We start from the raw sequence: 26,837 nt of genomic DNA, 5'->3' as shown, positions 1-26,837 counted from the left end.
CAATATCCAGATTAGAGGATCTTCTTTGGCCTATTATCAAATACCACTGCAGATAAATCAGGGATGATGGTTGTGCTGTCCAGACAGTATATAGGTAGTTGGGAATTAGGATATATATTCAGCCAGCGATTAAAAGACAGAACAGTTAAATTATAAGTGATATCTGAATCCCTATGAAGAGTCAACTCCCACAGTAAAATGATAGTGCTAATCTGAATCCCAGCAGTAAAATTATAATATTATATCTGAATTCCTGAGAAGAATGAAAATATAATAAAATCGGAACTCCCAAAGTGAAAGCATATTGTTAAAAGATAAGTTCCATCTCCTCTTAAGCTAAGTGAAGATATAAGTCAATCAGATTGCCTGTGAAAGATTCACTCTCTATCTCCCTCTGAGCAACTGAAGTTATAAAGCCTGTTTGAATTGGCAGGGAGGGGCCAGAAATCCCCCATTTGCAAGAGACAAACAAGTAGCTTCCTCTCTCACTCTGTTTGCATCTTCTGGGAGCTGCCTCAGAAACTGTTTTGCAAACAAGACAGGATTTGAGTAAGAAAATGTGTTAATTCCTGGCCTTTCAAGCCCTGAAGCAAACGCTGATTTCCTGTGCTCATCAGGAGGAAAGGCTGCCATAAAGAGGCCTTTCTACCCAGTTTATGACAGGGTTTCTAAGCAACAGTCGTAAATTCCTTAGGATCAGCCATCTCCATAGAAATGGGCTGTAATTCCCCCCCTAAAGAGGGAATCCGGTTTAAAAAGCCAGAAAAGCAGCCTGTCTGTATCTTTGTTGGCAGAGCTGAAGACTTCTCCTTTTTACTGAAATTAAAGGCAACCCCTAATCAAAGACACCAACCTATATTGCTTAACAGAAGGAGATCACCTATCATAGTTTGCCCAAGCATTAGTTAAAATCAAAACATCCTTTGATGACTATCCTTCATAATTGCATGCAATTCAGCAATCCATTGCAACACAGTCCAAGGTCTAGCTCCACCTCATGGCCAAGTCCTGAATTTTACAGGAAATTTCCTAACTTCAACAACCCCTTGCAACATAACCCCAAGGATCAAGCACCACCGAGGCCAACCTGTGTACTGCACCAATGTCCTCAAGACCTAGCAATGCACTCTAGAGGCCAACTTGTGTACTGCACCAGCGTCGTCCAGACATTGCAACCCACACCTCTAGTGGTCAACCAGTGAATTGCATAGAAGTTTTCTAAATTCAGCTACCCACCTACAGTGCACCCTAGTGGAAAAAGGGAATTGCATGGAAAACCACTAAATTTTTCAAAAGTCATCTTTTGCCAATTTGAAGCATGGCAACGTCTTCAGCCATGACAGATGTCTCTGAGGTACCAGAGGACTCGAACCTTCCACCCACCCTTGATGTAAATGTGGAGCGTGGTTCCCAAAAGCCAGATTCAGATGTCCAAACTTCTGAAGAGGTGACACTGCCTCAGAAAGCTTACGACCTGGAGTCATGCTTGAGGGAGGATTGGAACTGGCAGTATCAATGCTATCAATGCTATCCAAACTCATGGTCGCAGCTGCTGGAGATCTGCAATACCTGCAAGCATGAGCTGTCCCTCAAGAGACTCCGCACACTGCAGAAGAAGCCAGATGATCTTCTTGCACAGTGCAGAAACAGCGAAAGTAACCTCGAATCCATCCATTTGAAACTGGGTGACTCAAAGCTCCGGGAGCACATACACTGCTCAAAAAAATAAAGGGAACACTTAAACAACACAATGTAACTCCAAGTCAGTCACACTTCTGTGAAATCAAACTGTCCACTTAGGTAGCAACACTGATTGACAATCAATTTCACATGCTGTTGTGCAAATGGAATAGACAACAGGTGGAAAGCATAGGCAGTTAGCAAGACATCCCCAATAAAGGAGTGGTTCTGCAGGTGGTGACCACAGGCCACTTCTCAGTTCCTATGCTTTCTGGCTGATGGTTTGGTCACTTTTGAATGCTGGCGGTGCTTTCACTCTAGTGGTAGCATGAGACGGAGTCTACAACCCACACAAGTGGCTCAGATAGTGCAGTTCATCCAGGATGGCACATCAATGGGAGCTGTGGCAAGAAGGTTTGTTGTGTCTGTCAGCGTAGTGTCCAGAGCATGGAGGTGCTACCAGGAGACAGGCCAGTACATCAGGAGACGTGAAGGAGGCCATAGGAGGGCAACAACCCAGGATCAGGACCGCTACCTCCGCCTTTGTGCAAGGAGGGACAGGAGGAGCACTGCCAGAGCCCTGCAAAATGACCTCCAGTGGGCCACAAAAGTGCATGTGGCTGCTCAAACGGTCAGAAACAGAGTCCATGAGGGTGGTATGAGGGCCTGACGTCCACAGGTGGGGGTTGTGCTTACAGCCCAACACCGTGCAGGACGTTTGGCATTTGCCAGAGAACACCAAGATTGGCAAATTCACCACTGGTGCCCTGTGCTCTTCACAGATAAAAGCAGGTTCACTCAGAGCACGTGACAGATGTGACAGGGTCTGGAGATGCCGTGGAGAACGTTCTGTTGCCTGCAACATCCTCCAGCATGACTGCTTTGGCGGTGGGTCAGTAATGGTGTGGGATGGCATTTCTTTAGGGGGCCACACAGCCCTCCATGTGCTCACCAGAGATAGTCTGACTGCCATTAGGTAACGAGATGAGATCCTCAGACCCTTTGTGAGACCATATGCTGATGCGGTTGGCCCTGGGTTCCTCCTAATGCAAGACAATGCTAGACCTCGTGTGGCTGGAGTGTGTCAGCAGTTCCTGCAAGACGAAGGTATTGATGCTATGGACTGGCCTGCCCATTCCCCGGACCTGAATCCAATTAAGCACATCTGGAACATCATGTATCACTCCATCCACCAACGCCACATTGCACCACAGACTGTCCAGGAGTTGGGGGATGCTTTAGTCCAGGTGTGGGAGGAGATCCCTTAGAAGACCATCCACCACTTCATCAGGAGCATGCCCAGGCATTGTAGGGAGGTCATACAGGCACGTGGAGGCCACACACACTACTGAGCCTCATTTTGACTTGTTTTAAGGACATTACATCAAAGTTGGATCAGCCTGTAGCGTTTTTTAACACTTTAATTTTGCATGTAACTCCAAACCCAGACCTCCATGGATTGCTAAATTTGATTTCCATTGATAATTTTTGTGTGATTTTGTCAGCACATTCAATTACGTAATGAACAAAGTATTTAATAAGAATATTTCATTCATTCAGATCTAGGATGTCTTATTTTTGTGTTCCCTTTATTTTTTTGAGCAGTGTACAATGCTTCAAGGGGCTAAACAAGGAATGCGAGGACTACGTTAAGAGAAGCAAAGACTTCCAAGAGGCTGCACTCCATGACACGCTACTGCTGGAAGAAATGTCAAGGGAGAGGGCTACATCTATAACATAGCCCCTCAGTCACATGTGGCCTCCGCCCACTATTCTAAGAAAGCCTCTTCCCTCCATCCCAGGCCAGTTGATCTCAAGCAGTTTCCAGTGTCTCACAGCAATTCTTTGCTAGGTCTTCCCATCCTTTCAGAGCATCCTCCCATCGCAGCGATGCATCTAAGGCCTCCAAAGCAGCAAGTTATACGGACTGAGCTGCAGAAGCTCAAATAGAAGCTGCAGTAGCAGACGCAGATCTGCGTGCAACAGAGGAGGTGACACAGCAGAAGGAGACAGTAGCAGCTCAAGCAGAAGCCCAGGCCAGTCAACAGGCAGAAATGGCCAAAGCTCAAGCCAGCCAACAAGCAGCAATGGCCAAAGCTCAGGCTAAATTGGAGTTGGTTGAACAACAAAGAGAGTCGGCAACAAACACAGCAAGCGCCGCAGCATTACGGAAGGGAGCCGACAATGCCTCCCTCAACTTCAACCTTGTACAGTTGAGAAGAAAGAGCCCAGATGAACATGTCAAGGCCTATGTGGAGGAGCAGTACTATGAAATGAGCAGGTGGAACCGCACAGTTAGGGTCAGCAGTCTCCTAAAACCATGGATTGACTGGATGAATTTCAACCACAGGAACTAAACACCTGTCAAAAAATTGATGTCATAAGACCTAACACTCAAGACTCCTTTTCCAAAAGCAGCAAACCTACCCCAACGTCTCACGGCCCGCTGGGTAAGCAACTTAACCCACCTACGAAGATTTAACCTACGAAGATTTCTCAACAGGTAGGCATGCAAGCAACCACAGTTGCCACACTCAATCCACAGGAAAAAGCATTCCTGCCACACCCTCCAGGCAACTCTAATGGAAATGTATGACAAGACGAATGTCGTACCCACACCCGGCAGCAAGAGAGACTACCTGTGTATGTGTTAACGGATCATGACTTTCTCATAAAGTACTCTGAGCACCACAAACTGTCCACAACACATGCCCTCGAGCCAGAATGCCATGCTTACGAGGATGCTGAGAGCAACAAGCACCCAGCCGTTCTGCATCCAGACTCTGAGCCACCACAGCAGGCAACTCATAACCCTCTGTTGGCCAAGGAGCCTCAGCGTGTTACAGAGGCAACCCCAGAGCCAGTGGCGAGTTTCAATTGCATGGCAGTGTGTGACAACACACTATCCCCTAATTCGTGTCATCAGATCTGCTTAGCCAACGTCTACCCTGACAGATGCCCCGAAGCAGTGAAGATGTAATAGTGGATAATCAGAGCACTCACTCGCTGGCCAAATCCACATTCTTCGACCTCTTTGATGTTCAAAAGGAAGAAGTGCACTTCACGATATCAACGTGCACCGTACCACGAAGCACAGCGGGGAGGCGAGTTACTGGACTCTGTAGAGAGTCATTAGATGGGAGTTTCTTGTTCCCACTGCCGCCTGTGTTAGGATGGGATGGGATACTAAGTGACCGCAGCCAGATTGCAACACCAGAGGTAGTAAGCAACATACCTCACCTGAAGCACATGGCTCATCACTTTCCTGCTCTAGATCCAGAGGCAGATTCTACTCTTGCTGGGAGTAGATGCCTCTGATGCTTTTGTTCACACTGAAGTAGTCAAAGGCCCCAAAGGCTCCCCATTTGCCTTCAAGACAGTGCTAGGATGGGGAATCACAGGGATAGTCTGCATTGATGAGCTGCAGTCCCCATCCCAGGCAAATGTCTTTGCAATATCTGTCCCAAAAGCTTGCCAACACCCCTTGAAACTGTTGGAAGCAAGAGTACCTGTCCACCCTACAAGGCTGCCAGAAGCGACCAGCAGACTTTCACCAAGAAGCTCTACACCAGACCAGTCACCCATCTAGTGTGGCTGTGGAGAAAGGTTGAACTTGAAGATTGAACCTCAAGCTTTACATGCTTTGCTTTGTTTGATGCTATATTACCGTTTACTGTTTATCTTAGTTATATAGTAAATTGATAGTTAGTTGGTAGTGGAATTTATAATTGTTTAGTATATAGGTAATTGGGAATTGGGCTAGGAATTGGGAGCTGTCTCCTTAAGGGAATGCCTCATGGTAAATGTAGTTCATGTCATGTGGTCATATCTGTAATCCTGATTGATCACTGAATTGACCCTTGGTTGGGTTGGGGGAGTTTCCTTTACTCCTGCTTGAACCTAAGCACCATGCTGGTGTCTCACCCTTTGCTCCAGCGTTATGGGATGAAAGATCACTATAATTTTACACTATGAAGTCAGCTGTGCAAAGTATTGGACATTAGATGAATCTTGATGTAACTGTGAGTTATATTTGAGGATGCCTTGTGAACCAATAAAGAAACTTTGTATGGAAGCCTTTGTAGAATTTAATTTGACTGTCTTTATATTAAGCTAGAGATTAAAAGACAGAACAATGGTGTTTCCCCAATAATTATTTTCCCTCCCACTTTTGAGTGTTTCCATGTATTGTTTATTAACAATTTCCTCAATCTTCACTACAATTTGCAGCATCTGTGACTGTGACCTTTTAGTTCAGCTTTAAGGAAAAAAACAATCTTTACTTCACACTCCAAGCAGAGTCCACACCTTTTCTGAAGTCTGATTCTGCATAGAATCATTGGACATCAATTCTCAACATGATCTCCCAGTAATAGTAGAGTCTAATTTTGGGGAGCCAATGGCGGGAGTACACCCTTGGAATACCTGCTTCCTTTTGAAGGAAACTCTTGACAGACAGCAGAGATGAGATATTGCATACTACTTATTCTGAAGAAAATATCAAATCTCAAGGTTTTCTGTCCGGATTGTTAAACACAACAAAAAAGAATAAAACTGAATGGTGTGCTATGTTCCAGAGCCTAGCATACACTACTGTACTTTATTTAAAATTAAGGCAAATATATGTATGTATGTAATACCAGAATGAAAAATAGGGGGCAGGGGGAGGAGTTCAGTTGGCAACAAAAAGAATGAAGAATTGTGTTCCCAAGATAATCCCAATACATATAATTATATATATATAATTAGGTATAATTATAATCCCAGCATATTTATATTTATTCCTTGTTTAGGTTCCAGAATATAGTGCTTCATTTTCATTTCCTACTTCTGCCATGTTTCTAATGAAACACTCACTCACAAATGTGAGGGACAAATGGCTGTCCACATGATGTACAGTTGTTAATTTCCCATTGGCTACAATAGGGGTTCCCAACTCTTGGGCCACGGCCCACTATTGGGCCTTGAGCTGTTCAGAACTGGGCCGTGGAAGTGGCAGGTGAGCTCACGCAGCAGGCTTGCATATTCACTGCTCACGCAAGTGGGACTGTGCATGTCAGCACACTTATCCGCCACTCATGCGGAACCATCCCTCCCATCAGTCTGCAAAGCCAGAAAGATTGGGGAACTCTGGGCTTGACCCAAGGAGTTCAATTCAACATCTGGAGGGCTAAAATCACAGAATGTATGGGCTAGGAAGAGAGGAAGGTATCTGATATGAATTACTCATAGAAAAAGGAAATGAAATATTTACAGCTGTATCTTGGTACTCAACTGCTTTGAAACTCAACCAATTTGGTACTCAACGCATTTTGATGTGAAAAAGTTGTCCCAGAATTCATTGTTTGTTTGGCACTCAATACACCAGCTAGAATTTGTTGGTGTCAGCTGCCTTGTGACTCACTACATTATTCCTTATGGGAAAAATTTGTTGGGTACTTATTATTTTTGGTACTCATGGCACCTCCTGGAACCAATTAATGATGAGTGCCAAGGTACCACTGTTATTTCCTTATCAGCTTCACAGCTCCCAGTTAAGCGTTTCCCCAGCCTAATTAAACTCACAAAAATGCTTATGGAATTGCAACAGAAGTATGTGGAAGGAAATGCAGCTCCAATGACTGTGGCAGATTCATCATAATTCATATTACTGATCAGTAGGAGAACAAAGTGAAATTCCACCAGATGCTCCCTCAGGTACTCCTCAAAGAACGAAGTGTGCAATGTGTCCAAATCATTGTAACAGACCTAAGGGGCAAAATGCTTCCAAGGGTTGATCAACTGGAGGCTTTGCAGTGAACCAAGACTTCCACTCTCCCCCATGCCAGGCCTCTTCACACGAGTCTTGGATGATCAGATCATTCATTTGGCAGCTGCCAAAGAAGCCGTAATCTCCCTTTCTATTTCATAGTTTTCCTTCTAAAGAGGAAAACAAATCTGTGGTGGCACCATAAAATTTGGTACAACCGTGGGCAGGTTTAGGAGAAAAGCACTCTCACATCTCTGTCCATTTTGCACCCTGCCCTCCTAGGGCATGGGATGAGATGTACAAGGAGATGGCGTGTCTAGAAAAACCGGGTTTTAACAAAGACTCTCCAGGACTTGATTTCAGTCACAAACATCAGAGAACGCAGTTAGCTGTCCAGAAGGAATCTGTCTGACTCCCAGCACAATTTGGTCTATTTAGGACTAAATCTAAATCATTCTGGGTTTTCTGAATCTCCCTCTGGTTAACTACCCCACTCCGGTTAACTGAAATATGTATGGTACAGGCTTTTTGAACCTGGACTTCTTCAATAAACAAACCATTGCTTTTGATCTGAATCATCCCATAAAAATAAATGGCTTAATTCGAATAACCATATAACAGAGTTGGAAGGGTCCTTGGAAGCCTTCTAATCTAGCCCTCTGCTAGATTAGGAAGGAAATTCTACATCAGTTCAGACAAATAGTTGTCCAATCTTTCCTTTAAAACTTCCAGTGTTGGAATTTCAGTTGAATTTATCCTTGGTTAACAAACACACTCGACAAACTTGGTCTCCATTTTGTTTTGTTAACATTTTTAGACAAAGCAATGCAGGAGGATGGGGAAATCTAATAAAAATGAAGCACAAATTATAAAAAAGTATTAACAAATAGGACAGCAAACAGTTGTTATTTGTAATTTACTGCTTGACCAAATTAGGGGCAGTAGTTAAAAAAACTTTTAAAAATAACAATAAGGCATGGGGAGATGATGGATTCCTAATTTCCAGTGTCTGTCCCATTAAATAAGAGCACAAGATCAAAAAAAAAAAAATCCCAAGGATCTGTATACATAATTACAATACTGAAACATATATATAATATATGTGTTAGAGAGAAAATGTATATACAGAGAAAATCAGCTAATAGAACATTTTCGTTAGGGATGTGAACCCAAAGAGAAACTGCTATTTGGTACAGATATATTTGGGAAGTGAGATTCTGAAACAGGCTCATGATTTTCAAACTATTCACAACTGCAGAGAACATGACACAAGAGAAGGAAAAATATGCTGCAGAAGCATATTTGGGAACTCACAAATCCAGTATGGACTCATAATACTGTAGCCCAGTTTGACTTCCAAGGCAGCAAGAATTTATCTTCCAGTTTCAAACTCCCCAAACCTCTTTTCACCATTCCTAAAACTGATCAATCCTACGACCTGCCAATATTATTTTCTGACTGCATAGAATAGAAACCAAGAGTTTTGACAGTTGCCTTCTGCTCTACCGTTAAAGGTTTGCAAGGCAGTATCGGCACATAGTTCCTTAAAAGAAAACAGGTCTCCCTTGTGGCCGCACAGCGAACCACAGAAAAAAAATGTCTAGAGCAAAATACATTCTAATTATTTTAAAATAGTGTTTCCCAATCCTGGCATACGTGTGGACTTCAATTCCCAGAATTCATCCACCATTCTCCATGCTGGCTGGGGAATCCTGGGAGTTGAAGTTCCCACATCTGAATGTTACTACAGTTGAGAAACGCTTCTTTAAAGGCCCATTTTTGTGGGACAAGGAAATCAAGCATGCATCATATTTGTTAATATCTACATCAACAAGCTATAAACTAGTTTTAAACCAGCTTTATCAGCCACTGCTCAAGAAACCCTGTTGGTTTTGTGAAGAGACAGGGGAGCAGCGTTGAAATAGGAAAACATGTTCAGTTATCTTCAAAAAGCACACTCCAGGAACTATCTAAGTAAATCAATGGAGGGTAAGAACTAATTCTTAAGGAATTTATTTCTGTAATGGAGAAGGGTCTTTTGATTTAAGGGATAGGATTAAAAGCTAAATGTAATCCAGTAACAAACATTTCAAAGATTTATAGCTATAGCCATTTGGATAGACAGTTTGCAAAAATCTCCTCTTGGGGACAGAAGTTCTCCCCAAAAGTAAATACCTCTCTTGGACAAAATAGCAAGCAGACAAAGGTTATCCTCCTAGATTTCTCTGGAATGTTTCTGCCAAAGCTATTTCTGAAGGGCAGGAAATTGACCTTTTTCCCCTTCGTTCTGACTTAAAACTATTTGACTACATGTCAAAAAAACAAGAGAACCAGAAAATGCAGCCTCTTTTGAATCCAATCGAATTACTTATCCTTTCTGCACCAATGCAACAAACTTTTCTAGAAACTGAGGGATTTCTTTCCTTGCTGACTGCTAGGAATCCCTTATATGGGAACAGTCAACTGGCCAAGCCTAGCTTCCTTAATCTCCTGCCAGAGTTTTGACACAGATCGTTGTAAAAGGCCAAGAGGACCAAGCTTCTCTCTTCTTGAATGTTCAAACTTGAAGAAGCTACCCTGGTTCCGTGTCTGCCTATTCACAAATAGTTCTGAAAAGGGAGGTGATTTGCCCAGGAGACAAGGCATCTAGCTTAGCTTGTAAGAAGCCATGCAAGGGGGAGGAGGGAGGCAGGTAAGTACCTATCTATATGGGATGTTCCCTAAGTGCCTTGTGGAGCCCATCAGGTTGAAGAGAATTGAGGAAAAATATGCCAAAATGTTAAAAGGGCCGATCCACTTTGCAATGGCAGAAGAATCTGTTAATATCAGGTAGGGAGCAGAGTCCACATTTTGCCTCTCTGGAGGGAGGTGATGTCATCCCTGGAGCAATTAAAGAGTTTTAAAGGGAAGCAGCTCTGTACAAAGTACTTGTAAAGAATGTAATTGCTTCCTTGGTGAGGTTCCCAGCTTGGAGGGGATGGAGGAGGGTTGTGCAGTTGCATCTGTTGGTTGGGGTGAAATTCACATGGGGGCCACCAAGTCCCATATCCACGCACAGAGCACAGCAGCTATCGTGGACGTTTTCTCTCTGGTCATTACGGTCGAGGAAAGCAAAATGGGGGACTCAAGCCCACCTCAGGCACACAAAAGAGGTAAACCCGTGGACCCTAGGTAATTCTCTTCCCCAACGCCCATCTGGTGGGTTTCCATGTCCAATTGCGATTCCCCTGGCGTACCTCTCCTCCGGTCCTTTGGGTCCTTCAACCACACTATGCCTCTAGCGGCAACCATAGTCTTGGTCCTTGGGAGTTTCTCAGCCTTGTGCTGTCCCACCCCTTAGTATTATTCAAAAATAAGTGTCCTGGAGCACAGACCCCGCTGAGGTTTCCCCATCTCTTCCATCTTCGGGGGCTGATTTGGGTTCTTTTTTCCTCAAAGACAGCTTCTTCTCTTTCTTTAGCTTGGCTTCCTCTTTGGTTCGTTCTTTCTGCTGCTTCTTCTCCCGCTCCTTCTCTTGCTTCTCCCGCTCCTTCTCCTGCTTCTCCCGCTCCTTCTCCTGCTTCTCCCGCTCCTTCTGCAGCTTCTTCTCCTGCTCCTTCTGCAGCTTCTGCTTCTCCTTCTCTATCTTCTCTTGCTTCTCCCGCTCCTTTTCCTTCCGCTTTTCCACTTTGCTGCTGCTGGTTTTCTTAGGGCCACCCAAGGGGGTGTTATTTCCGGTAGGGGAGGGCAGGGCAGCATGAAGACCTTCGGATACCACCACCTGGTTCTGGGCCGCAGCGGGGACCCGGGAAGGTGAAGGAGACTCAGCCAGGGTACTTATGGAATGAAGTGGGGAGAAGGAAGGACCGCTAATGCTGCCGAGGGCGACCCTGTGCTTTAGCCCTGTGAGGCTCAGGAGGCTGGCGCTGGCAGTCAGGGGAGGGTTCATACGGTAGCACTCCTCATGGATGGCTCGTGAACCATGGAGTCGGCGGGAGGGCTTGTACTGGAGCTCCCCCCGAGTTTCGCGCCATTTCTTTAGCTGGGTGGTATTCTCTTGCTCGATGAGGGCTTCGGTAACTGGAAGATTAATCACCTGAATCAGAGAGAAAGAGAAAAAAAACAGGAGAAGGAGGAATAACTACACATGGCATCTTTTGAGCCATATTCCCTTCTACAGCTGAGGGCTTTGTCAGAAGTATACACAAGCCAGGAATAGATCTCATTCAAAATCCTTGTCAGTAGAACCAAATCCTCTGCTTTTGTATATACAGAAATAGCGCCTAGACATATATACTACTTTAGCACTCTCTTAAAACGGTTTATAAAATCAGCACACTGCCTCCAACAACAACACACACACATATACACAACCCTCGCAGTGGCCAGCATTAAAGCCAGGAAAAGCCTTCTAAGTATTTTTTTTAATTTCATAAAGAAAAACTAAGGATATTCTTATCAGCCAATTTCAAATTACTGCATAAATGTCATATTCAGAAAGGATTAAACATCCCAACTACGTTTCTGAATTTAAAATCCATTAATAAATTCAAAACATGGCTATTTCAACAGGCTTGAGGATGTCAGGGAAATGGAGAGTTGTGAGATGATGTAATGGGATGTAGGATGACCTTGGAAGAAGAGGAGAAGCGATGCTGCCCAGGGAATGGTCAGGTAAGGTAGCCTGCAGCTGGGCTGGCTCGGGGATTCTGGGGTTGAAACTTCTGGGGTTGAACTTCAAACAGTTGAAGTCCACTGTTTTTAAAGTTGCCATAGGTCACATCCCTGGTTTACATTATATTTGAAAACCTTGTTTCATTACCTTGCCAGAAAACTTTGGAGCAATCTAAATAAAGAAAAGCAACAAAGAAAAAAAATTGGGATTCTCACCTCGTGGACCAAGTATTCCTCTTGCATGGTCTGAACGGGGAGGTTTCGCAATTTCTCCATTGTCTCATACATGCCTTGACAGGACCTCAACTTGTCCACTGAGCCCAAGGCGTTCCGGAGTAGCACTAAGCCCACCCGGAAAACTATCTTCACTCCTGCAAGAAGATAAAGAGGAGGAAGAGAGGATCAAATCAAACAAAAGGTTCCCCCTTTTTCTTTGTTGGAATAGAGGTCCAAGGGTATGGTCACAAATGTAAGATTTGATGCAGTAGAAGGAACCAAAGTCCGTTGAAGGAGAAATGTCAGAAGGTTTAAAAACAATCCTAGCTCAATTTGGCTCTCAAATCCAGCACTCCATTTTATACAATATGCAACCAATCAGGGACCTCTGGGTGTTTGTGAATGTGTGTGTTGCCAGCTACTAGGAAAAATGTACCATCCACCCCCTGGCTCTAATCTGCATTTTATTGCTCACTGAATGATTAATCACCAGCACCTTGTAGAACAAAGAGGATTCTATTATAAGCTCCTGTGCAGATTCATTTGGCCTATCCCAAATGTTTTGCTATAATCACATTTTTAGTTTAATAATCCAGGATTCTAGCACGAAGAGTCACTTGGTTGAGGAGGGCTTAATTGAATAAATAAGAATAAAATAAATACTGGAGCTGTTATTCCAAGCATTCTTGTGAAGACGAGCCTCGTGGAATACAATGGAATTCCAAATTACAATGCACCAGTTTGCACAGAGACAGACAAAATCAATTTTTTCAATACCATGCATAATTCATTAACATGTGACTTGTTAGTTTAGTTCTCCTGGTAAAAATATTGAATGATCCCAAGTACCATTTTGAGAATAATTATGTTAGGCTAGATTTGTCATCATATAATTCTTCTCTTTCTTTTCCACCCGTTTTTTGGGGCGGGGGTCAAACAGCCATTGAGACTGCCAAGATGCTGGCTGGGACTATTTAAATAATAGTTGGGGAGGTTTTCCTCCATCCAGTAAATTAAAAGCATTTCGGGGGGAGATACCAGAGATCCCTGGGTTTTTTTTTTCCCCTTCCTGATGGAATCTGTGTAAGGGAAGCAGACCACATGCAGCATTTGACAGAAAGCCAAAGAGAATTGAAGGTCACAGCTCACCTTCGCAAAAAAACATATCCCACACACGTAACACAGAACACCAAGGCAAGGTCCGGGAGAAGATGCACATAAACCACTCGGTCATATACAAGATGGGGTCGATCTTGTATCTCTTCAGGTGACGATAGGCAATGGGAGATGCTCGTCGGAGAAGTGCAAAGAAGATCTCCCCGTCTAACTGGATTGCCTCCTGAACAAGAAGCACAGATGGGATCTGGAGTGAATTCAGGGGCTCTAGACACAATAGCCTGTATTCCCTCACCAATGCTTTTATCTTTTTCCCCCAAGGCCTAGACAGGGTTTATAACCTCTGTGAGCAGCAAAGAAAGTTGGGGAGGTGAGACGCAGAACTGAATAGTACATTGCACCAAGCTGTTGTTTGCTTAACCACTGTTTGTTGAACACAGCAAAAGTGGCTGGGTCCAGACACCAGAGTAAGCCCTAAAGCATGGTTCATATGACATTCCAAACCAAAGTCAAATAAAATTTATGATGGGTCATCCTGCTACCTGAAGGCCAAAAAAAATCTGCAAGACTGAAGTGGTTGCAACCGTTCAAGGTTTCTGTAGGCAAAAATTGTGCTGCTCCTTTCAGTTCAATGAATTAAGAAAGCAGACCGACCTCGGGGTGGCTGGGCAGGTCTCAGCTTTGCTCATCATCAGACACCTGCCAGAAGTCACCCTACTCCTGACAGATAACTCATGTGTTAACGCAGCCTTAAGATCAGAGAATATGAAGTTTCAAGTTGACCCACAGTGAGAAGAAGGGGGAAGTGAGAAGAGGTTGGAGAAGAAATGTGCCGAAATGTCAACTAAGATGAGGTGGCCCGACATAAAAACCATTGCTTTTCTTTACAAGTACATATTCTACCTGTGGAAGGCAAAAAAAATTGCAAGTAGCGTCTGTCGGGAATTCCTTAAGACCACAACATCTATTTTCAAAATTGCTCTGCTGCTGCACAATCCTGAAAAAGGATGAGCTCCTCTAAGGAGCTGCAAAAGGGTGGGGTTGTTTTTTTTGGTTTGGCCTTCAAATCCAATGCCCTACTGGATATGTTTCAAATTTTGGGGCTCCCACTGGTTTCCAGGACGTTTCATCCTTCAGTACAATATATTTTTCTACTAGAGGCAATGCGATGTCTTCCTTAGATGATACCAAGAAGCACCATTACTTCTGTACATTAATAAGGAAAGTCCACCCGTTCCAGCCAGATTGGAAATCTGCAGGCCGAATCAAGTACCTTTCCATTCATAACTCCCACGATACTCTTTAAGGTTCCACTGCCCAAGATTCAGCAATCAATGAATATTTTTCATCAGTGCAATTTTTTTATATCAACAAGGTGTAAAATCAAAGCAGGTTTGTTAAACTTCCAGCAAGCTTTTAATACAGGTAGTCCTCAACTTACAACCACAACGGAGCCCAACATTTCTGTTGCAAAGTGATTCATTTTTTTAAATGAATGTTGCCCCATTTTACGACCTTTCTTGCCACTGTTGTTAAGTGAATCACTGCAGGTACTGATTTAGTAACACGGTTGTTAAATGAATCTGGCTTCCCCATTGACTTTGCTTGTCAGAAGGTCCCAAAAGAGGATCACATGACTCCAGAACACTACAACCGTCATAAATTTGAGTCAGTTGCCAAGCGTCTGAATTTTGATCATTCAAGCTGCCATCGTCATAAGTATGAAAAATGGTCATAGTGCCGTTGCAATTGAGTGTTCACTAAATGAACTGTTGTAAGTTGAGGACTACCTATACATTTAGCAATAGCAACAGCACTTAGACTTATATACCGCTTCATAGTGCTTTACAGCCCTCTCTAAGCGGTTTACAGAGTCAGCCTATTGCCCCCAACAATTCTGGGTCCTCATTTTACCAACCTCAGTAGGATGGAAGGCTGAGTCAACCTTGAGCCTGGTGGGACTTGAACTGTCAAATGGTAGGCAGCTGGCTGTCAGCAGAAGTAGCTTGCAGTACTGCACTCTAACGACTGTGCCACAGAGGCTCCCAAAATTTACTTATTTGTATACACCTATTCTGACTGTTTTAAAAAATTCACCCTTTAAAAAAGAGCTATTATACTATATTTTCCTTCTGGTGACACCCAGGTTACTAACTCCTTGATTCTCAGGATCTTCAACATTTTAACAAGAAATGGAACCCTTAGTGCCCAGCCTTATGCTGGAAGTTTCTAGTAATCCTCCACTTATGACGGTAATGGAGCCAGGATTTCCCATTCTATTATGATGGCCATAAGTTGAAGCATCCACATGTCCAACCCAATTTTACTACTATTTTTTGTTGCGCAAACACGACACAGTTGTTAAGCAAACACAACAATCAGTAAGCAAACCCATTGGAAACCATTGTAAATCGCAGTCAGGTCTCTGCAGGACACAGCAAACGGTCATAAACGCAGGCCGCTTGCACTTCGAAAAGCAATCGCATGAATGCGGGGGGGCAGGAGGGCGCAGGCACCGCAACTTCAAATATAGGTTGTAAGTTCCTTTTGGGAGTCCATTGTAACTTCAAACGGTTACCAATCGACCGAGCATTAAGCAAGGACTACTTGCACTAGAAAAGGTATTCTCAGTGAAGAATTATAAAGTGCTTTTCTCTATAGGAAAGCAGCCAAACTTACCAATCCAGCACTGTAGTATCCAGGAAGATATTTCTCACAGATTTGCACCAGGCACCAGAAAGCTTGCTGTGGAGAGAGACCAAGGAATCTTTAGCCTAGATAATCGCAGCAGCCATAGTTGGGCGTGTGGCAGAACAGCATTTAGCAAACTCCCAGTTAAAATTTTCCAGTTACGAGAACGAAGCCAGAAAATTCAATTCGGGGGCCTTAGCCCTTTCCCAAACCTGGAGCTTCCAGGTTTCATCAGTGACACAGAAGTAACGCATCAGAGCCAGTAGCAAAGCCACAGAAGGAGAACAGAGTCACAAATTGAGAACAGACCCAGATCCCATCAGGTCTGCCAGTTAGTCTAATGGTTAGGTTTTAACCTCACACATGCCTGATGCTGCATGAAAACATGGTCGTTGTCAACGCTCTCGATCCAGCTTCTGGCACTGGTAAAGTCCCTGGCAGTTCAAAAGGATAGAAGTTGACATGTAGCAGAGCAGGATGCCTGGTGTAAAAAAGACTTCCAAGGTGCAGCGGCTATTATATACATCAGCGGTCCCCAACCTTTGCAGCCTGGCTGGACGGGGAGGAAGAGGGGAACCGGGCCACACAAGTGGTGGGCTGGAGCACGCATAACTCCTCTCATGCGGGAGAGAGAAGCCTTTGGGGTGCAGTTTAGTGCTCCTTCAGGCTTCTCCATGCCGAAAGGGGTGGAAGGCCTAAAGCAGCACGAAATATACGGTTCCCCCGAAAGCCTTTTGTCCATTTACAAAAGCTTGTAAACGCAGAGAAGCCTTTTGGGAGGCACAGTCTCATACTTATGCAGGCTGCCCAATGGTCCAAAAGCAGATTTGGGTGTCGGCTGCCCAGGCAGCCTCAGTGAGTCAGTGAAGCTGAGCAGGGCTGCTCGTCCCACTCGGCCTCTGCTCTCACCGCTCTGCATCGGGAGCAGGCAGCTTGGTGTCCCAGCTGTCGGTGGGGGGGGGGGAAAGGGGGGACTGGTCCAGGTGAGCGGTGAACTGGTTGGACTGATTCACGCGCACGTGTGCAGCTCCACTCACACAAGAGAGGAGCCTTCGGGGCTTGTGTGAGTGGAGCTGTATGCACGGACAGTCCGTTCCTCATGCAGCCCAGTTCTGAATTAGGCACAGCCCGCTAATGGGCCGTGGGCCATGGGTTTGGGATCTCCGATATGCATGCCTCAAGCTGCTGAAATAGTCTGCAAATCTAGCTAAAACTAGGAACTACGGTCCTTTCCCAGAGAAACTATGCTTTCTAAGTTGGCAACTGCAGTGTGAATGAAGCAGTTCCTCATCTTTGTGGGCATCTGCACCTGCCATCAGCCCAGTTCTGAATAAGCCATAGCCCGCTAATGGGCCGTGGGCCATGGGTTTGGGATCTCCGGTATGCATGCCCCAAGCTGCTGAAATATTCCGCAAATCTAGCTAAACTAGGAACTACGGTCCTTTCCCAGAGAAACTATGCTTTCTAAGTTGGCAACTGCAGTGTGAATGAAGCAGTTCCTCACCTCTGCGGGCATATGCATCAGCAAAACTGCAGCTACGGGCGCTTGTGCTTGGCAGTAACCTTCTTCTGGCCGGTAGATGGTATAGGCTTTCAGGATACGATAGAGGTCCTGCTGCCTGTGACGGAGAAGGATGAGGAGTGGAAAATTTAATCTAGACTCTTGGACTCTATCGGAGCTCCCTGTTCTGGAGACTAAACTCTAGGAAAGCAGAATTCCCTGTTATGTTTCTTTGGGGCATTTCATTAATAACGAGGCCTATAGGCCAGTTAAGGTTCAGCATTTCTCAGTTCATGTGCCAGGATGTCAATAAAATAGCTAAAAGTGTCATGGCAGACATGAGTTCCTGATTAACCCTGTGTCCCCATTATCTTAAGTCTAGAGATGAAGAAAGGCACATCAGAGGTCAGACAGAGGGGCAGGTGCGGGGCTTAGAGTGATAGGGGCAATTCAGTACAAGAAAAAGCTGGGCCAATACACATAGTCCTCAACTTACTATCATTTGCTTTAAGTTATAACAGCCCTGAAAAAAATGACTTATGACCGGTCCTTGCATTTACAACTGTCATAGCATCCCCATGATTATGTGGATCAAAATTCAGGCCCTTGGCAACTGGCATGTATTTATGATGGTTGCAACGACCATGTGATTCACTTAACAACTGCAGCAATTCACTTAATAACCATGGCAAAAAAAAAAAAGAAGCTCATCAAAGCAGGAACCACTCTCTTAACGACTGCCTGGTTTTTAGCCAGGTAAATTCTGGTCCCTGTTGTGATTGTGAATTGAGGACTACCTGTATGCTTATGAAAAATTTCAAAAGGAGTTGGGGGTGACGAGCTGATCTAGTATGTAGAGGCAGAGCCGTTTTATGCATTCTGAGAATGGAAAGGATGGTAGAGGCTTTCCAGTCCCAGAGGTCTGAGCACTGGAACAAAAACACCACTTCTTTAATTCTCTCACCCATGGCCTCCTCGAGCTGCAAACATCTCATGGAAAGGGAATTGCCTGTGGAGGTCCTTCTCAATCACATCTAGCCATTTGGGGTCACCAGGCTGACGCTCCAATTCCTAAGAGAAAAGAAAAGCCAACAAGGAAGGAGATTGAATTTGGAGGCAGGAGCCCATCTTAAGAGGACTTCTCCTTACTGCCTCTATGCTACGTTTCTCAAACTTGGCAGCTTGAAGAGGAGTGGACTTCGACTCCCAGAATTTCCCAGCCAGACAAGCTGGCTGGGGAATTCTGGGAGTTGAAGTCCATCCATTGTCAAGCTTGCCAAGGTTGAGAAAGACTGCTCCACGGGGTCAATTGCTACCAGTTGCTGTTATGGAAAGGATTCCAGAAAGACACCGCAGGTGCCTGCTCAACCTTCTCCCTCCCCACCTTGTTATTCAGAAGAGTTTCCAATTGTTAAGTTTGGGGCTTTTTAATTTCAGTTTATTAAATTGATATAGCTTGATATTATTATTTGTAAAAATAAGTTGCATTTGGAAGAGCAGGATACAAATATATCTGTTAGAAATAATCAAACTTCTGCATTCTCCAATATAAGAAAGTAAACTTTCCTATATTTTAGCAGCCTTAAAAGATTTGTGGAAATACCTCAAATTTTCCCTGATTTTGATCCAAAAGTTCCTTGCTATTTGAGAGTAGCTGCCATGCTTTGGCACGGAGAGAAGAGGGAATCCCCTTCCGGCATCGCAATTTCACCTGCAATAAAATGAACAGACATTAATGTGCAAAGTAGGGGCTGAAATTCAAAAAAAGCAGAACTTAAATCTCTTCCTTATTAGCCAGGAACAGAGGTCTCTGAGCCTGATCTCTCCTCACCTTCTGAAATCTACGTGACAGCCACTTATCCCAATGGGAAAACATGTCCAGCCACTTAAGTTCCCTCTGCCTGGCCACGTCCACAGGGATGGTGCTTTCCCTGCAGCAAAAAAGCAAACGAGGAAAAGGAGGAGCTACGAAAAATGCTACAAATGTTGTTTGTCTTGCACAATCCTAAGGTTTCTGCTCTTCAGGGGAAGGACTAAGGAGCTACGCAATACGATGGACCTCTCCGGATCTTCTTTATATTATGAAACAACAGAGACCAAGTAAACCGCTTTACTGAGGAAGAGAGAGCAAAGCAATTCAAATGGTAAAAGACAGACCCTTGGGATGGTGGCAAATTAAGCTTCTCCAAGCTATTTCCCCCCTATCTTTTTTACCTATTTCCCCTCCCCACCAGCATCTAAGTTCTTCAAAGCTCTTGTCAACCGTGCCTTGCTCATTGTGACAAAATGGGTCACAAACACCCTCTAAGCTAGCATGTAAAGGTGATTCTTGACTTACAAACGTTTCTGTTAAGCAAGGTATTTGTTAAGCGAGTTTTGCCCCATTTTATGACTCTTCTTGCCACAAATGTTAAGCAAATTACTGTTGCTGGTACGTTAGCAATCCAGCTAAGTGAATCCGGCTTCCCCATTGCTTTGATTGTCAAAAGGTTGCAGAAGGGGGGGAAAATCACAAGACCTTGGGACATAGCAATGGTCATAAGTGTGAGCCAGTTGCCAAGCACCTGAATTTTGATCGCATGATCATGGGGACGTTGCAAAGGTCGTAAGTGTGAAAAATGGTCATAAGTCACATTTTCAGTATTGTAACTTTAAACAGGCACTAAATGAATTGTTTTAAGTTGAGGACTACCTCTAGTCACCGCATTCTGAATATACTAACTTTGTTGGGTCTATATTTAGCTAAATAGCCTACAGACATTATAACTTAACACATTCTTCGTTATTCACACATATGCAGTCAAGTGCTGTACAAGGTAAAAAAAACTTTTGGCGTCTCCCCCTTGCCTTATGGCTCCAGGAGGGTGATGGGAGAACAGTTTCTTATACATCTGTATCTGCAGAAAGAAAGGCAGAACCTGGGGATGGAGTGAAGAGAAGGATCAGCTTAGAATCTATATATAGCTACAAACAATGTAATTCCAACCCTACTTGAGAGCCACTGACCCTTATTTAACACTACCCAGGTGCTGACCATTAGTTGAGAAATAATTAAATTGAGCAGATTTCTGTGCACAGGCCTTTAGCAATAAATCAGTTTAACCGAACCTTCACATGTGTGGACTTGGTCTTTCCTGCCTGACAATATTTCACAGAAATGTTTCTCTACCGCACTCTTTATGGTTTCTCACTGCCCATTATTGCCTCCAGGATCAGCTTATGCACATCACCACCACAAACAAAGCTCACACGTAGCCTCCACCTTAACAATAAAACAAAGACATGAAAGGACATGCAGGGCAGCTGGGCTAGTGTGATCTAAAAGTAGGAAGTTGCCTTCAGCTCATTGTGAATCACAATTCACTGAGTCTTTCTTGAAAGTTTATGGGACAATGAGAATTTGGTTACTAATATGAAGAATTAGAATTGTGCAGCATCCAATTAAAGATGCCCAACTTCATAGGCTTCAGGGGAGGAGGTTCAGGATGATGGTGATCATAAACCAAGATCTATGCAAGGCTCTCATTAACAAAACCCAGCAAAAAAACAGGAAGGGCTGCTTGCCAAAGAGGAAGTGGTGAGCCTGGTTGTAAAAAGTCATAGAAATAAATATTCTGAGTGGGCGAGAAGAATAATGTTCCCCCAGAGCCACACCAATAGGAAGAAGGCAGTAAGAAGGCAGTGTTGCTTTTGTGAAATATATTTTCTGTTAAAAGAAGCAGGTGTGCCAACATTATTAAAGATGTCTTTCACTTACCCTAAAGGAGCCTATCACCCAGCCTCCGGTCCCTTACTGACCACGGTCGTATCTTGGACTTGGGCATTAATGCCACTTCAAATCTGCCTCCAGCTCTTCCTTTCTTTACGTGTCCTCCCCTAAACTTTCTAAGCAATTAGCCGAAGGCTCTTCAAGGATAAACACGAGATAGACAATAGATAATTTGGATCATACCAATCAATATCCAGGTCTCAGCACCTGGGCAATTTAATTTGGACTCAAAAGCATGAGAGGGCCTGCTCAGCTCTGGAATAGGACCCATCAGCAAACCCCAAGGTGATAAATTAGTCCAGAAAGTCAAAGGATCTTTCTGGAAGAAAGCAAATGTAGACCTTTATATTTGCTAAGAAAACATAGATCTATGAGGGGAGGAAAAAAGAGAATTCTATTGCACAACTGATTTACATCAGACCCATCTTGTAGCTAAATGTTTGGCTACTGGAATAAGGTAGGGAAAAATGGTTAAATATGAACTTGCAAACCCCAATTCTAGACTGCTTTTCTAACCCTCTCTTCCAGTTCAAGCTATGAATAAAAGTGAATATAACTTGAAAGTATATTCAAAGCTTATTCAAATACTAAATACTACCTTCTCTTGTTCAATTGTAAGCCAATTTAGTTCTTAGCATACACATCTTTTTCTATTGGTTACTCAGGCTTGTGCTGATAAGCTTTCCTTAAAAAACAGCCTTCCTGTAGTGGGTTTCCACTCCACAAGCAACTGAGAATGACATAAGGTTAGTACAGTTGGTTAGGCAGGAATAGCAGCTAATCCACATCCAAAAAGAGAATCTTGCCACAAAGAAACACCATCATCCCCTCCCAATAGCACGTACGCCAAGTGAAACAAAACGAAACATACACTATAATCTATAACTTTAACATGCTCCATTATTCTCTGCTTTCCTGCAGAGAAATATCAGCAACCTCAGGATAGAGAGCACACACCTTTTTTACATGTGTAAATCTGTAAAAAACTTTCATAGTTAGCAAAAATCGGCATGCTTTGTTCCACCTCCTATTTTAACCGCAACTTAAACAGGTTCAGAGACAATTCCTTGAAGATAATGCTTATAAATAGCAATTAGCTGCAACAATTTATAACAGTACATTCCCCGCCATACCCTATTCCTATTTAGAAGAGTACTTTCATCTGCTAGCTGATGAAAGTGATTGTTCGGTCTTCCCTTGAACAAGGACCGGCTGCTGTTAGACAAAGGCGCAGACATTAAAGGTTTCTAGAACTAGAAAGACAGTTGTAAAATTTCCTTCAGCATCTCAAAATACCTTAGGCTGAATCTAATGTTGCATAAGAAAGGCTGGCATTTGTTAGCAAATCTTTTTTCTTTAATGAATGGTCAGTTTCAGAGACAACTGCTAGAATTGCTGCATGAGTGCCCAAATGGACACCTTAATGGATGGGTCAATGTCTAGATGCGTATACCCACACACTGTTTATGTGCCACAAAACCATAGGGGGGAAAAATGCTCCCAGTCACCAGTCTATAATGTTAGCATAGCCATGTGAGTTTGGAAAGATGCTAACTGGGTACAGTTTGGCACCTGCCATGTTATAATGCTGCATTTAACTGATCAAAGGCCACAGGCTCACCGCTTCCCATACTGCTGCACGATAACCTTTCCAATCAAGTCCAAATTTCTTGGCTGAATAGGTCGTTGAGATATCATGGCAGAGAAAGCACAGAGAAAAGGAACAGTCAAATTCCAAATGGCAGTGCTCGAAAGCTCTTCTGGAAAGGCAACACATGCTTTTTCAGACTGCATAAAGAATGCATCAACCTCAGCACAAATTCATTATTGTAGTTGCCACCCTCTCTCGGATGCAGTCTCGTGAGAAACAAGCTGATTCTAAAACAATCAGGAGTTTTAAAAACTGCTTGAAAGTAAGGCTTGTGGGATGTGTGCGGAGAGCATATACACATTTATCTAATGGGAGGCAGCATCTTCCTGAACTTATCTAGGCTCAGAAATTAAGCAGAAGCAAGTTTGCAAGAATTTGGATGGGAAATGCTTATATTTTAGTGCAGCATTTCCACACATCTTCAAATTGCCAAGGCTGAGAAAGTACCCTAGTGAAATACCAGAATTATAGGCTAGGCTGAAAAAAAAAAATTCCAGGAGGCAAGGACAAACTGCTTGTCTTTAATTGCCATGAAATTTATCTATGTCTACAGATTCAGTTAAAGTTATCGGACTCAATCTTAACTTTAAAAAGACTTCACCTTTTTGAAGTTTTGACCAGTCAAAATCGTGAAGCAGGAATTTTTTTGCTGCTTTTCTTTTTGCGTCATTACAAAAGAATGCAGTTACTGCAATAGGGATGATTTCAAAGGAACAGTATGTGGAACGATTTTTATGATAAGTATTCAAACCAATGAAAACCACAGAAAGATTATCAGGAGCCACATTACTGGTGCTCAAAAACCAAAAAAAATCATCACACATGTGGATGAAGTCAAGAAATACAGCCACACAATCACAAAGAAAAGGTATATATGAAGCCACACCCCGAGGGACGTGATTCTGATTTCACACCAAAGGGAATAGCATGCAAACTGAAAAGGAAAAATATTGTTATGGAAAAGAGGATAGAAATACATTTTAGCTATATATGGAGAAATGACTCATTTGGCAGACCAGAGAACCAATGTTGCAATGTGATATTTAAGTGTTTAAGGAAAAGGAACCTGAAATAGTCCAATTGTCCATTTTATTGCCCCAAGCTACTGAGATTTATGGACTTCCCTCCTATGAAGAAGTGAACAGTGTATTGTCCACTTTTTTAGAGGAAGTAAAATGCAATTTGTTAGTCGCCCTTCAAATTTGATAAATATAGAATGATCAGAAGAAAGGGAAGGTTTTTTACTGAAATCCAACAAGATTTTTCATTATTCCTTCCTGAATGCCAATCAGAAAAATGAAGCGTTATTATATCTTCCCAGAAAATTGTATTAGGTAAGAATAACAGAGTTGGAAGGGACCTTGGATGTCTTCTAGTCCAACCCCCTGCTTAGGCAGGAAGTATCCCAGAGTCTCAAACTAGAAAAAAGATTCTAGTTTGAGACTAATGGACCACTGATACTCTAACTTAGTGGCAGCATAATCAGGATAGTACTTAAGACACAATTACTTCTCCTGAGTTCACTTTCACCAGGATGAGAACTCTCCATTATCAGCACTCTAGTCCAAGTAAGAGTGACGCCTATCACTGGGAAGTGTTTGACTGAGATAAAGCATTTCTTCTCCCCAATATAGAAAGGCCATCCCAATGCTGCCAATACTTACAGTGTAATAGAATACTGGCTGGCCCCCAGAAAGCCATATTTATCAGTCTTACGGTAGGCAAGTCCATTGATTTCAGAATCTGACACCAGAGAGCTAGCATCGTCAAGGAATCCAGGACCAGTCAGCGACTCCAACGTGCCCGACATGAGACTAACAGAATCTAAATAGCTCAAAGTATCAGAAGCCGGAGGGACTTTGGATGCAGTAGTGCCCAGGCTAGACTGGGAACCCATGTCTTGAGGTGGCTGAGGAGTGGAAAAGTCATGAAGCATCAAGCCCTCTGGAGATGTTGGTGAAGTCTTCTCCGGTGGGGTCATAGGACTGGGGGCCACCACAATCACGGTCGGCGAAGCCGGTGCAACCGGCAGGGCCTTTACTACTGTGTCTTTTGGCAAGGCCACCGATGCTGGCATCACCCCACCATCATTCATGGTAGGCTTAGCGATGACAGGGGTCACTGAATTGATGCCAGGGACCCCGTTATCGGCCAAAAACCCATCACCGGCGTCCATTGTTACGGTTTCAGATCTTGCCTCTCCAGGCTCTGCCCCCTTTCCAGCACTGTTGGCCACAAGTGTCAGTTCAGCAATCATCGTGGTTAGTGTCACCTCTGTAGGGCTGCAAGGTGCTGGCGGGGGGGCACCGGTTGGCACTTCTCCGGGGTCCATGGTTATTGCTGCATCGTTGGCTGTGACCAGAGGGAAACCTGGCTTGTTGTTCGTCGTCCTTTCGAAGGCCTCAGGAGTCGGAGCCCTCCGCTTGAGACCGTGAAGGGCCGAACGAGAGGCACTGGGCCGAGGCGGCGGCGACGGGGGGTCCCCAGAACCTGTCTCCATAACAATGGCCCCCCTCCCCCCCAATTGGGGGGGGATGCGGCCTGGTCGCCCAGCCCAATGCCTGAGCGACGGTGAGGGAAGGGAAATGAGAGGGAGGAAGCTCAAAGCTTCGCGGCTCCCTCCCCCCCCCCCCACCAAGAAGGAGGCAGCGACGGCGGCAGCTCCAGAAAAAGAGCTAGCCAGAAAGATAGCCACCCGAGTTGCGCACGCACTCCGGGCCGACGTTCACCCAATGAACAGCGAGGAGGAAGAAGTGTTTATCCAATCACGAAAGGGGTGAGGGAAAAAAAGAAATGGACGCTGAGGGACTCTGAACGAAGGACGGGGTCCTACGGTGAACTAGCCAATTGGAACAGAGCGAGGCTTGGGGACGCAGCCAATCACTAAGGGGACTTTAGGAAGACTGTGATAAAAATGTGGGAGGAGATGAGGTGTTCCGACGAGAGGCGAGACTAGCGGGAAGCATCCACCAATCCCTAACAGGAATGCAGGGTCGGAATTCTGTTTCTCTTAGTTGGGAAGCTGAAGAAGCCGCAATAAAGTAGACCGAAGTCATTGTTAGGAGGCAGAGGAGGCATGTACTTAAACACTACGCGACCAATGAAAAGACGAACCGGCAAGGCTCCTCCAATCAATAGGGAGATCCCTCCTCTCGGCGCCACCAACGCACGTTTGTACGTGTGGCGTATAGGCGACGGCTTGTCGTCAAATGAGCTGCAGCCGTAAATGCGAGTCTTCCCGGAGTAGCGTCCTTCCAATCCGATAAAGCGCCAGCTTGTTAAAAGGGACGCGAATGTTTCCAACCTTGGCCAATCGATCGAAAGGCCGGACATATTTCTTGAGGTTTTGGCAGGCGTGTCCGGAGTCCGGAGCTTCAAGAACGACGCTATGCCAAGCTCCATTTTCAAACTAACGAGTGTCGGAGCCAGAGATCAATAAGGGAACTTGGTGATTGACTGAATTGCCTCACAGGATTTGGATTGACACCTGGCTTGGCGAATCGGAGGCGAGGGGAGGGTCCCGATGGCACGAAGCCCAGGAAAGACGGTTTTTAACGTTCTTTTGCCGGTTCTTTGGTCCCAGCGGCCTCTGCCCGCCGGTTATGCTCGATCTGTTTTTCTTCGGTGATCCTGGGCAAAGTTAGAATCCCCGAAGCAAGAAGGGAATCTAAAAGCAGCGGCGATGTTGATTGTGTAACTGGCTTCGAGATTTTCGCTTCCCTCCGAAGTCTTTGTTTCTCCTTGTTTGGATCGTTGCTTAAATGCTTTCGTTTCTTCCCGGAGAGTAGCCTTCCTCCACAAAAGAGACAAT

The 26,837-nt window shown here is 44.3% G+C and overlaps 1 protein-coding gene across 1 annotated transcript; it reads right to left on the bottom strand.

Moving 5' to 3' along the window:
• Positions 1–8,330: 8,330 nt before the first annotated feature.
• On the bottom strand, positions 8,331–25,728 carry TBC1D10B (TBC1 domain family member 10B). The gene is made up of 9 exons (XM_026712023.2): positions 24,691–25,728; positions 19,438–19,537; positions 19,210–19,317; positions 18,571–18,677; positions 17,610–17,724; positions 16,094–16,159; positions 13,448–13,637; positions 12,299–12,453; positions 8,331–11,504 (listed from the first exon to the last, which is right to left on the bottom strand). The coding sequence occupies exons 1-9, from the start codon at positions 25,524–25,526 to the stop codon at positions 10,776–10,778; spliced, it is 2,406 nt and encodes an 801-aa protein (XP_026567808.2). The 5' UTR covers positions 25,527–25,728; the 3' UTR covers positions 8,331–10,775.
• Between the last annotated feature and the right edge of the window lie 1,109 nt (positions 25,729–26,837).

The sequence above is a fragment of the Pseudonaja textilis genome, chromosome Z (genome assembly GCF_049901715.1).
Source record: "Pseudonaja textilis isolate UNSWEBS1 chromosome Z, rPseTex1.2, whole genome shotgun sequence".
Lineage (NCBI taxonomy): Eukaryota > Metazoa > Chordata > Lepidosauria > Squamata > Elapidae > Pseudonaja > Pseudonaja textilis.
This window is presented reverse-complemented; position numbering and strand designations above follow the sequence as displayed.

Excerpts from the sequence above, each read along its gene's own strand:
- TBC1D10B (XM_026712023.2), bottom strand. The coding sequence starts at position 25,526 with ATGGAGACAGGTTCTGGGGACCCCCCGTCGCCGCCGCCTCGGCCCAGT. Across the intron at positions 19,318-19,437 it reads TGTCACGTAGATTTCAGAAG|GTGAAATTGCGATGCCGGAA; the intron begins GTGAGGAGAGAT and ends ATTTTATTGCAG. Across the intron at positions 12,454-13,447 it reads GGATATGTTTTTTTGCGAAG|GAGTGAAGATAGTTTTCCGG; the intron begins GTGAGCTGTGAC and ends ATCTTCTTGCAG.